We start from the raw sequence: 13447 nt of genomic DNA on the forward strand, positions 1-13447 counted from the left end.
ACAATTTATAATGACAGCACTGTTCCTTACAGTAATGAAAAATAAAAATTACCTCAGTTACCTCAGAAAACACTGGGATTACTTCAGGTATTAGTGCATTTTGGCAAACAAACAAGTTAAAAACAAGTGAAGAAGTGATTTGTATTTTCTCATATATGAGAGAAACAGAACTCAGTGTATATATATATATATATATAAAAATCCAAAAGATTTCAGCACTCCCACGAATCATCAGTCAAAGGACCCGGGTGCTACCTACACGGCATATTCACACACAGTCCAACATAGACAGGTGCACACCGTGATCATTTAAAAAAAATGACCTTTATTGTTCCATAAAACTAGGTCGACGTTTCGGTCTCCTTCTAAGACCTTTTGAAAAAGGTGTGCACCTGTCTATGTTGGACTGTATATATATATATATATATATATATATATATATATATATATATATATATATATATATATATATATATATATATATATATATATATATATATATATATATACACACACACACACACATAATTATATGCCATGTACACATGTACAGCATGCCTGGAGATCATCACTTTGGTCAGTATGTGGCTACTAGAGCAAACATCTGGCCTTAGCAAACATAATATACAAAAAAGAAGGGAAATCGGAGAAATTGTGCAGGTAGGCTTGACTTTTTAGTCTACAGTCAGATGCTGTTAGACTGCAACACAGTATGCTTACATTTTTGTTAAAGACAAAATGTACCCCCTTTTTGACATAAACTAATTTGGTTGGGTTTGTGTAAAAAAGGTGCATTAACATTACCTTAACTTTGAAATATAATTTTTATTACAAGATACCTGATTTCACAGATTGAAAGAAAACCATGATATCAGTACAAACCATTCCCCCAACTCACAGTGTCATACAACCCCTTCATCACCTTGTTCCGTTCTAAAGTCATGGATTCTGGGACTTGAAGGCCCTCTGCTTTCTAATGGCTGTACACCAACTATGGAAAGCAGAGAAACTTCAAGCCCCAAATGCATCACTTCACAGTGGAATAAGGTGAGATGGTGGTTGGATCACACTGTGCAGCACAGGCAGACTATCATGGCTTATTTCAATCTGTGAAATCAAAGTTAAGATACTGTTGAGCTATACTATGCACCTTTTCTACATGATTAACTAACTGAGCTAATTTCAAAAAGGGGTTATATATCCCCCTTTAATATTGAAGTATGATGTCGAGCAATGTCATGGCAGGACCTAAGGGTAAGAAACAGGGATCTATAGCAATACTGTCTAAGTCCTCTATTTGTGTATGTATAACTTTATTTATAAAGTGCCACAAGGATAACCAGCGCTGTCCAATCTTACAATGTACACAACGGAAGGACAAGCATTATAATAAATACAATAAATAAGTATAAATACACAGAGATTTAGGGTAAAGATACACAGAAAATACCCTGCCACAGACAATACTGAGAATTGCCTGTAGACATGTAGAGACATTTATCAGTAAATGATCAGCATTGTCTATTTTAGCAGTGTGACAGGCACCTGCTATAAGTAGCTCTGTGTGTCTTCACCCTCAGTGCTATGTGGTATGAGACACAATAGGAAGGAGGTCCCTGCCCGTAGGGCTCAAAGTCTAAAGGTGGCCATACACAGTAAGATCCTCGACAAGTGAGCAGAACTTCTCCTGATATTCCCACCCAGGGGTGGGCGATATTGGGCTAATTTGGTCGTTTGGCCCCAGGGTATAGGTACCGACAGTTCGGGGACTTATGCGGTCCCTGATCTAAAGGAAAAATCAAACATGTCCAGTCGAGATCTGGCCAATTTAAGGCCAGATGTCGCTCGGGCAGGTCCATTGTTCCAGCTCATACACGGGAAGATAAACTGCTGAATCAGTCTAAAGGACCTATATTGGCAGCTAGAATCGGCCCGTGTATGGTAACCTTAAGTAGGGCAAATTATGTTCCATATCATGCTTAGATCACATTGGAATGATGATGCTATGTAAAGCATATGGCTCCCCTGGCCTGGCTTTGTACATAATACATTATTATGGTCACAAACATCCTCTAGACATCCAATTAGACCAGCCCTGGACTGGAATTTAAAAAAGGTCCTGGAATTTCAAGTACACAGAGGCCCAAACAGCCCCCCACCAGCCCAATAAATAGTGACTGTCTGTGGCATCTTACAGCAGCCCCTCTGGCATTTGCCAGAATGCACAGATTGCCAGTCCGGGCTTGAGTTAGACAGTCCTGCTTTGCTAGAGGGAATATGAGGACACATCTTTCAGCACCACCATGCTGGCCATGGCAGCTACTTAGCTCAACACTACTCAAAGCAAAGCAAGTCTCATTTATATTACAGCTAAGGAATTTTCAGTTCCTAACATATTTTTTTTTCTATTTCAAGAGTTATAAGGCCAGGTTCACGTTTGTTTTTTCGTTGGTGCTAAAGTATAAATTTTTTTGGCAAAATTTGCCTTGTTGTGCACCAATGGGTGTGTCCGTGCTTGTCAGTGCATTCTACAGACAGGACAGAAGGCAACAGATTGCATCATCTCGCCAGCGCAGGAAATGCAATGCCTGATTGCGTCTCTTTGGTTGTCACCTGGTCACTGCACCAACCTCCTTAGGTTCTGATTTATGTTTTCTGAATGCTCAGAGATATGCTTTGATTAGGGTAATGGAATACGGAATGTAAGCACTGGAAGTTGCCTTCCCCTGTATTTTTCGGCACTTATGCCATTCAAAGGTTTTACCACTGGGAATTCACACTGACACCAATGCAAAGATATTTTCTGAAGTTTTTCACCAGAGTAGATTAAGCGCAGGCAATAAAATGTACCACGTACCACGGCTCTTATGGATACTTAAAACCTACAGAATGCACTATAGGCTGCAACTTTTCACATGTAGTTTAGATGCTGTGTTGACACATATTCCACATTAAATGGGATTTCACGTTTTATTTAGGAATTATGGAAAGTAACATACACACTGCACCTTTGGCCTGAAACTAGACTTGAAAAGCAGGTACTAGAATAGCAAGTAGCAATGCTAGACTCAATATTATAAGGGGAATATGCAGAATAGGTGCCTAAAATCATTGTGTTAAAAATAATAATAATAATAATAATAGGGCGGAGCTTGGACTAAGTAGAACTTCACCTGTAGCATTTTGTAGGCACATTCCAGTGCTGGAAGGCTACAATGCTGACTGGGCCAAGTTCCCGGAGTTTTAAATGAATATTTAATATAGTGGTACTATAGTGCAATATGGCCACATATGTAGCCGCATCTGGTGGACTTCCAAATTGTATGGATCACTTAACAGTGAGCCCAGTTTTTTTTTTTTTTACTTCAGTCACTATTTTCCAGGGGGGCTAATACATGTGCAGAAGGCATTAAATGGTATGCAGGTATGGAATTGAAACGATTACTGTGCTTTTAAATACAAGATGCAAAAACAAAGGCCTAAGGGTAAAGGGAGGGGTACGTGAGAATGTTTAGGAATCAGCCAAATTGCTCAAGAGAACAGTTTCGCCAGCTTTAATTAAAACACGGTCTTGGGATCTAATAACACACATGGAAAGACAATCTTTAGCCTCCAGCTCTTGTTAAACCACAATGGGGTATTATGGGAGTTCTACTTCGGTAACAGCTGAATGTCTACAATATGTATGTCCTTGTTTATCTTGGCATCTGCATTTTGGAGATATTAACTATAGGGCTTGTGACTCCCTTAGCATGTGTGCTGGTAGGAACACTATTCTTGGACCCATTAAACAGAGCACAAATAAGGGGCGTACTGGTGGTTGCCGATGGGCCAGCCATATGTTATCCCTTAAACAGTGGGTGCAAGTTGCACTTGCATGCTACTGACCACCTTCCATTAATCTTTCCATCTTCAGCAATAGGTGCCTGCTTATTGACAAATGGTGCATTTATGCACTCTTGACAATTTAGTCAATAATCTCTAATGTGTTTAGTATCAAGAAGGTGACAAAGGTGTAGGTCCTACCGAGTTCCCAAGATTGTGTTAAATACCCATGGCCTTCCCCATGATCCCTTCAAAGCTGCTCATGAAAGGAGAATTTATGAGTTTTGGTCAGATTCCCATGGGTGCTGTAGGTTGCCTTTGCTGCACATTTTCTATAGATCCTATAAAAAAATTTAATAGTATTTAGAGATTTTACAAGTCATCTGTAGAACATCTCAATGGTCTCAATGGAGGAAGTGAAAATCCCCAGTGCAAGAAATATTGTACTGAAACATATAATTTAGTCCACGAGAATCCAACTTGAGGCTTCAGGCTGTATATGTTCCTTCAATGCATTTTTATACCCCCAAGCATGTCAATAACCCCACTGGATATGATGTTTTTTGGACAATCCAATAGAAAAAAGTTCAAAACCATCTGACATATTGGCAGAAACACGCTACACAAACAATACTTATGCCTAGACAATTCCTGTTAATTCCATACAATACTAATAAATGATTACTGGAAATCAATTCCAGCAGCGCCAGGTAACATCTACACATCTGCCCAATCTGACTTCTTTTTAAACTTTTTTTTTTTTATACAAGGGATCCAAATCAGGTCAACGCTTTTCAGCCCCCCCAAAATGGTTAGAAAGAGTTATACACTTCCATTTATTTACTATTACCGTTTCACTTTTTTAAATAGGATCATCTGGACGGTTCGAACACAGATCCATTCTGAGGCCCTAACCTCTGAGCTATTTAGTTGCACTATACCTCCCCTGTATAATAACGAATGGGTGTTGTTATCAAACAGAATAATTACAGTATATCAATATATATATGCATGGTATATACTGTAATGTGTATCCTCTAAGCAAATGATCAGCAACCACAGTATCTGTATATGTTTATATGTTACTTATTTGTGTGTGTATAATATAGATATATTTAATATGTGCTTTTGTACTATTCAGGACAGTAAATCCTGTATACAAGTGCCAGCAGAGTGCAAGTAAAGTCCAGTACCTACAGAGCCCCAATATATCTAACAAACCCTAGTACAAGTTTATCCTCCAATACAGAAAGAGAGCAGAACATAGTTTTCCTATTGGCACCATCCCCTAGCAACCGCTGTCGTATACATCGCTTTGCCCACAGTCCCTAAGCAGAGCAGGCAGGAGCGGGGTGCGGTGAGAGGAGCAGACTTACTTACCTGCAGGCTGGGGGAGCAGGAGCCCGGCAGTGAGGAGCAGCAGGGGAAGCAGCATGGTGTATCCAGAGGACTGTAGTGTTACTCCCCCCGTGTGTGTGACAGTAGTATCTCCTATAGGGCTTTCCGACTATAAATTGCTGCCGCCGAGCTGCCCGCTGCTTTATAGGCAACTGACTGACGAGCAAACAGGTTACTCAACATGCAGCCGAGGCGGAAGTTCAAGGAAAATGTTACACTTTTCTGTGTGGCTTTCACTCCCTTTGGGGCGTGTAAATATGAGCCCTACAGGTATACAGCACTGCATGAGACTGGGACACACTTTGTGAGTGGGACATTTCATGAAAGGAGGGTATATGGGCTGTGAGTGCTGCTGCCCAGGGAAATGAGACATACAAGGAGTGCCCTCAGGCTGTTACTCAAAGTACAACTCGGGGTGGGGTGGGGGGGGGTTAGGGATTGCCAGCCATTCAGAAAAGGCACACCTATTATATGGCTAATTGGCAGTCAATTTGAGCTGGACTAAAGGTGGCCATACTTAACGATATGCTCGCCTGGCGCGGTTGCCAAGCGAGCGGATCTTCTGATATTCCCACCTACGGGTGGGCGATATCGGGGGAATTCAGGGTAATTCGGTCATTTGGCCCTGGGGCTAAACCAGCGTTTTTCAACCACTGATGTTGCCTGGTGTGCCGTAGGCAGGGCACCAATGTACTAGGGGGGCACTGCTCTTGGCACCAATGTACTAGGGGGGCACTGCTGCTGGGCACCAATGTACTAGGGGGGCACTGCTGCTGGGCACCAATGTACTAGGGGGGCACTGCTGCTGGGCACCAATGTACTAGGGGGCACTGCTGCTGGGCACCAATGTACTAGGGGGGCACTGCTGCTGGGCACCAATGTACTAGGGGGGCACTGCTCTTGGCACCAATGTACTAGGGGGCACTGCTGCTGGGCACCAATGTACTAGGGGGGCACTGCTGCTGGGCACAGAGTTAAATTTTTTAACATTTTCTAATGGTGGTGTGCCTCGTGATTTTTTTCATGAAACAAGTGTGCCTTTGCCCAAAAAAGGTTGAAAAACACTGGGCTAAACAATCGAATTAGAACAACTGTTAAGGGCTCAGTCAGTTCGGGACCGCATCAACGAGCCGATGTGGTCCCCGATCTGACTACATCTTTTAACCTGCCCATCGATATCTGGCCAATTTCAGGCCCGATATTGGTAGGGCAGGCCAGTCGTTTCTGCCCCTACACGGGCGGATAAGCTGCTGAATCGGTCCAAGGGACCGATATCGGCAGCTACAGTCTGCCCGTGTATGGCCACCTTTACTTTCAAAGATCTGCTGGGCCAAATCTGGATGCTCCAAATATTTGGCCTCCAGACAGGATAGGATGTGGGGTGCCACCCCCCCCCCCCCATCCCAGGCCACCACCACCTGCCCAGCTTTGCCAAATGAGTGGATCTTTGCTCAATTTGGTTACCTACATTCTGGACCAGGGGTCCTCAAACTTCTTAAGCAAGGGGCCAGTTCATGGGCCGGACCACCCCCCCCACGTCAGACTTGACCCACTCCTGCATTCTCTTCCACCAACCCCCCCTCCTGCTCTGTCTTGTCAGTCCACCATCCCGCTGCCCGAGTCGTACCTCTTCCAGCTCCCCTCGCTTCGTCCATCTTCCCTGCTCTGTCTGTCTTCCCAGCTCCCCCCTCCCACTCAACGCTAAGTCCTCTCTCTGCCAGCACCATCCGTCCTCCCTCTCAGCTCCCCCGTGCTGCTCCCCGCTAAGTCCTCTCTCTCCACTGGCAGGGGTGAGGACGCAGTGGGGGCCAGGTAAATTACCCTGTGGGGGGGGCCCGTGGGCCGTAGTTTGAGGATCCCAGTTCTGGACCAAATCTAGTTGATCTGGCTTAGCCCCCCCAGGCCGACAATTAGATCATAATGGGAACCTAGGCAGGCTTGTTGGGAGAGGACCACATTAACAATTGGGAAGGTCCAGATACTGACTCATGAATCAAAGCTGAAATCTGCCCATGTATGGCAAGTTTAACACAATTATGCTGTTCTCATCTGGTGGGATTTTCTAAACTGCTTGATAGTTATCAGGCTGATTTTCATCCAAATATAGGTCACTTCGGCACCTTGCAGGGGCCAGTCTGTTGGATTCTGTGCAGCCATGCTACCTGCATGTAAATGAATTGGTATCTAGTCATTCATCCTGTAAGTAGTCTGTCTATGGCCATGCACAGTGCCGACACAAACGGTATCTAACTGATTGTCCTGTATACATGGTCTCCTTTGTAAATAGAAGTCTAAAGAGATGTGGCTCCTCTTTTTTTCCTTATGCCCAAGCGATTAATCAGGGTTAAAAAGCAGATAATTGCCATACAGGTAACTGGGAGGTGCTTTCCTTCAGCCAAGACTTTTACAATGTCTTATGTGGTTTTACGCAGGCCTAGTAAGCAGTGTGCCTACATTGTTTCATTAGTCAGACTGAGCAGTGAGGGAATAGAAGGGACAGACGAGATACCACTTTCAATTTTCGTTAAATAGGTAAAATGTTATTTTTGAGGAAAGGCAAGCCTTTTGTTTTACCAGCCCAGCTTGGTGCAAGCCTGCCATTTCCCTAATATTTGCCATAATCATTTTGTGCTGCTGAAAATAAGAGAAACACTTGGGGGCAAATTTATCAAAATGTGAGTATAGAGCTTTATACATGAAAACTCACCCATGTTCTATTTATTCCTATAGGGTTTTTAGAAGCATATTTATCAAATGGTGAGTTCTAACATTCACCCATTGATAAATAAGCTTCTTAAAATCCCATAGAAATGAATAGAATGTGGGTGAGTTTTTATGTATTGAGCTCTAAACTCACATTTTGATAAATCTGCCCCTTGCATTCCTTGTTGTGTTCATCACATGCTCCAGCTTGTCTGGAATGTGTTACTGTGTCCCTCCAGGGGGCACTAACATTTCAACACCGAGCAACAAGATGTTATCCGTACCGGCAGCCACACAGCATTACAGTCTGCAGCTTAATATTGTGCTGCTACTGAACTGCATGCAATGATGGGGCGGGAGGGAGAGGTGGGCAGAAACACTGATTTCCATTTAGCATGCTAATAAACTAGTTTGTTGTTACATTTCAACACTATATAAATAAAGGTAATAAAGCAGATTCACCAAGAAGACCCCTAGAAGGCCTGCACCTTTTACAACCCCTGCAAGAAATCCCCTGGAGCTTGAGCTGCTGCATTGAAATGCCTGCGCTGCCTGGAGCAGAATTCTACAGAGCATTGGAACTGAAAAGTAGAGGCTTTAACCTTTGTTTTTCTGTGCAGATTCCATCTTTGCAACACTGTCAACTCCCTTTAGCTTACATTGTGGGGTATAATTATCATGCTGGAGTAAAACATTACTGGTGATGTTGCTCATAGCAGCCAATCAGATGCTTTGCTTTTCTAACTGTTGAAATTAATTTCTGATTGGTTGCCCTGGGCAACATCACCAGTAATGCTTCGCTCCACTTTTTACACAGCAAGATAAACATACCCCCAAGGTTCCAGATATATGAAACCTTGTTAAGAATCACTCACCTGTAGTTGTAGGCACAATGATGGTAAATAGGCTTTCAACCTTAGATCTCACCCTAGCAGACTGGGTTCTCCCACCTCTTTGAGCACCCTTAGAGGTGACACCCTGTGGTCTTTAGACCCTGGCATCAATGGTGTCTGCCTGTCAGAATGCAGGGTGCTTAGTGGGGGGGCACAATTAAGGGGAAAGAGATTATTAGGGAAGTTGGGACCCTGTTTTGACCAAACATTGGTGGGGTTTGTGCCAAGTGGGTTGACTGACAGGGGGTAAGGTATTGGGGGTGGTATAATTGACTTGGGTAGCAATACTGCTGGCTCTGACTGTGTATTTTAGTAGGGATTGGCTGTGTGTGAGTGTCAGGGAGAGGGCAGTAGATTTTTGGTGACTGTAAAAGTTGTGCTGGGACTGAGCATAGTGTAGAAATTTACCAGTGTCTCCAGATACCCAAGAAACCTGTAGCAGTAACAACAATATACAGTACATGTACCTATTGTATGCATTTTCCACACACCTTGGCTTTTTTTACAGTTCTAGGTACTAAAGAATCTCATCTCTTCTCCTTCCTTTCCACTTCTGTGTAGCCATTATTTTGTCTTAGTTCTCTACCTTACACCCTAATTCTTCATTTCATATGCATTTCTCTATTATTCTGTATCCTCTTCTTCCATTCAAAATTCTCCTCTCTCCCTTTGCCTGTCTATATCTCTTATTGCCTCTCTAGTGTTCTCTACCATGCTCTTTATATTTGACTTTTACTAATACATATAACCTCTTTATGTACCTCTTTTCCTTTTTGTTTCTTTTCTTGTGCTATGCTCTTACTTTCTTTTATACTCTCTTCCTCTGCCATAATCCCTTCTGCCTCTTTTATTTTGTCTACTCTCCCCTTTTCTACCAACTTCCCCTCTGCTCCTTCTCTCTACCTTCCCTTTTGCTCTCCTCTTTAACCACTTTCTTCCTCCTCACCCCTTCTAATTTTGCTCTCCCCCTCGCTTTCCCCTGTGCTTTTTCCTTCTCATCTGCTTGTCATACTTTCCTTATGTTTTCCACTTCACTGTATACTCTTCCAACAGTGCTCTCCTTTCTTTTCCATTTACCTTTCCATCTAAGCTGTCATTTATGTTCTCCTACCCTCTCCTGTAATCTAATTTCCTCTCCCTCTCTTCTCTTCCTTATACCAACCTCCTTTTCATTGTTCTGTCCTTTATGCCCCCTCTCCTTTCTTCTCAGATCTTCACCTTTCTACTAACATTCTATTCTGCTCCCCAATCTGCAGTGTACCACACGCTGTGGACCAAGGCAATGTTATTGAGGTTCTTTCTTAATTCCTTTGAAACTGACATTTTTATGGCAATAGTTATTATAATAAGATTAGTTAATTTAAGCTTTTGACCTATTACAGACCCTTTCCCTCTTGGGAACTTGCTTTTGTATTGTGTTGCTTTTACTTCGCCTGCCTAACGCCCTGCATGCCCTTACCATGTTACCAGGTCTGTGATCCTGGCCCAGCTTTGTCTATGATTTTGCTAATACGTCCTGAGTTTACTTCTCATTCTAAACCAGCATGTGACACAACTTCAACAACAACAATCTGTCCCTTCAAATACAGGTCACAAAATAGGAGTTTTTGACTTTTGAATCCAGATCCAAAAATGGGTCCCCAAACTGCTTGGGGTGGGTCTTCTTCTCTTTCCACTACAGAAAATAGCTTTAAAAGGTAATGTTAACCCTTAAAACAACTCATGTTGCTCTTCTGAGTGCTTTTGCAATTTACATATATTTTTCTAATTATTAAGGTATTGGCACTACTAATATAATACATTTAAAACAACAGTGCCAACTATTGTTAATTTTGGACTGTGTCCAGTTGGCAGAAATGAAGAGCAGGTTTTGCTGTGTTTCACCAGGAAAAAATGCATTTGCTGCCAAAAAAAAGTTGTGCGGTAGCTCTTCTGAGACAGGCATAAAGAACTGTTGCGCACAATAAACCAGAAAATGTTTTGCAACTCTTATGTGAAAAAACGTAGTTTGTTGCCAAAGACACACCATGCAGGCTAAGTACTGCTTTAATCTTGGGGAGTAAATGTAAAAAGAACAATAGTCAGATGATTAGAAGAAAGAATTATGTGAGTGTCTGCAAACAGGAAGTCAGAATTCAGACAACTGAATAACCAGGCAGATAGTTGGCAATAAATACAGTGAACTGGATATGTACAATGTATAGCCGGCCCTGCAGATCAAGAAAGGGATGGGTAAACTGACAGCTAGTTTGTTGAAATAACATAATCACTTCTGAAATCAGGACCTACAAAGGAAACACCATACTGTTATTTATTTATTTTTAAAGATCATACTATTAAGGCAGTAAAAAAGAACCTGGCAAAAAATCATTAAATCAAACTTTTACCTGGTACAACACTGCTTAGGGCAGGGGGTTTCAGACTTTTTTTTTTTTTTTGGTTCAGTATTTTTTGCCTATTGCTTTAATCACAAAATGTTGATTCATTTTTTATTTCTTAAGGTAAAAAAGGGACTTGAAGCTGCCCTTGAGCATTTAAAATAAAATGTAATTTCTTCCTCTTTATTTTTTTTCAAGTTTTACACAATTCAACGTTTTTTTAAAAAGTTTTAACATTTTTCCCAAATTATTTGTTTGGAGAAAGTTTCTTTTTTTTTGCCCCAAATTTGGAAATTTTGCAAGATGTCATGGGAAAAGGATACGAATTTAAAACAATACCCAAATGTCCCTGCACAACCAGGCAGCAGCTTTTGCTGTTTTCTACCTAATACTTTCTCCTGCATTTTTCCATGGTTAAGCAATTCATACTGACACCAGTAAAATGTTATCTTCGAATATTTTGTCATCTGCAGCGGCAGCAGGTATCACAGCAGCACCAAGTTACTCTTTTATGGTGAAGAGGCATTGAAAATGTCCTATTTGGACAAGCTCCCTGATTATAAGGCGTATCCGTGCCACCATCCATAAGCTGAATGTGTTGGCTTATCAGGAACTGAGATACAATACAGTCTGGTCTAATGCAGTCAGGGATTTACAATGTGCTTGAAGTTACGCATTTCCTGGGCAATGCAGTTTTCAAGATGGTCACTTCATATCTCATTGGCTTAAGTCTGCAAAAATGAAGGTTACAGAATGAATTCATGAAGGCGATACTGCAATACTTCATACTGGACTTCTACTGAACTGCTGGCTTTTTCAAGTGCCTGGGGCCATTGACTGCACTTGCTTTTAACTAGCACCACCTTGGACTCAATCGATGTCTAGGCGTGTACGATTACTACCTGAGGATCACTATTGCACTGTCCCTGGAATTTGCCACAACACCCCTCTGAGCCAGTCCCCCTTGTACTGCCATTCAAGCCAAGAAGAGTTGCCAGAGGGCTGGATTGTGGGTAACTCTTATTTGCTTGAAGTTGTCAGTTAATGTACTCTGTATAGAAAAAATATTAATTTTATATTATCAGATACATTTTAATATGTGTCTTTTTGTTTAAGTATTTTTTTATGATGCTCAAATACTTATTTTATGTCCTATTTTGCAGTCTGTTTTTTTTTACTTTTTGATTAGCATTTATCTAATGAGCAAGGCAGAACATGCTGCAGCTGGAGGAGGAAATATGTTCTTTCACTTGTTTCTAATAGAAGTTGCAGGCTATGGAGTCCTGTCCCTTACTCAGTGTGGAACCCACAGCAATCATAACTTCAGTCATTCCTGTAGTGCCTTTTTCAGTCTTAGTTCTTTTGTCCTGTATTTCTTTTTACTTCTCTTTTTAAACAGAGACTTTAGAATGTGCTGACTTGCCCCTGCTAGTGATATCCTTTCTTTATTTAGAGGTGTTTACTTATGGATTGGGACTTTATTTTCTATTTGTAGCAAGCCTATTCATTTCAGAGGCTCACTGGGTTTATTTTCTGTCCCTTTCATAACCTTTTGCCAGCCTACTCCTTACCATATTCTATTGATTCTTGGGCTGCTGCTTTATGTTAAAGGAGAAGGGAACATTAAATCACTGGGGGTGCCTAACAATTGGCCCCCCCAGTGATTGTAGTCACTTACCTGATATCTGTAGAAGTTCTTTGAAACAATGTTTCTTCCCCTCTTTTTGGTAGGACACGGAAATGCACGCTAGAGTGAAAGGGCCGGCTTTTTGTTTCTGAATTTGGCTTTTATTGTTCTGCGCATTCACCTGCCACAACTGGAACGAAAAGAAGAAGGAAGAATCCAAAGAAGATAGCGCCATGGTTCTTCTGCAGAAATGCTCTGGACTGGTGCAGACTTTATAGAACAGAAGCACCGGCCTAGGGTATTAGGTAAGCGATTTTAATCACTAGGGGTTTCTAACATTTTGGCACCCCAGAGTGATTTAAACTTTAGTTCTCCTTTAACAAAAGGCCTATTCTTATGCATTTTACTTGTCTTCCTGTGGTCTACTCTTTCCTTTGTCCACAGGTTTAAACTGCTTCTTTTGGAATGTTTAAGCCAGTTATAAAGTAAAGGGCTACCATGAGACCTAAGGGGTCTTTTGTTAAGTGCAGGGTATGGTGCAATGTGCAAAAAAAAATGGGCACCATGTTTTTTTTCTACTATTTTGCACCCTGCCCTTTGAAGAATTTTGCAAGTCACTGCAT

General features: G+C 41.8%; 1 protein-coding gene across 1 annotated transcript in view; it reads right to left on the reverse strand.

Annotated features, from left to right (window-relative positions):
* Positions 1 to 5280, reverse strand: part of adam28.1 (ADAM metallopeptidase domain 28, gene 1) — a 33705-nt gene extending 28425 nt beyond the window's left edge. The window contains 1 exon segment of the mRNA NM_001246204.1: positions 5206 to 5280. Within this exon segment, the coding sequence (NP_001233133.1) occupies positions 5206 to 5260 (55 nt within the window). The 5' untranslated portion in view covers positions 5261 to 5280.
* Between the last annotated feature and the right edge of the window lie 8167 nt (positions 5281 to 13447).

The sequence above is a fragment of the Xenopus tropicalis genome, chromosome 3, assembly GCF_000004195.4.
Source record: "Xenopus tropicalis strain Nigerian chromosome 3, UCB_Xtro_10.0, whole genome shotgun sequence".
Taxonomy (NCBI): Eukaryota; Metazoa; Chordata; class Amphibia; order Anura; family Pipidae; genus Xenopus; species Xenopus tropicalis.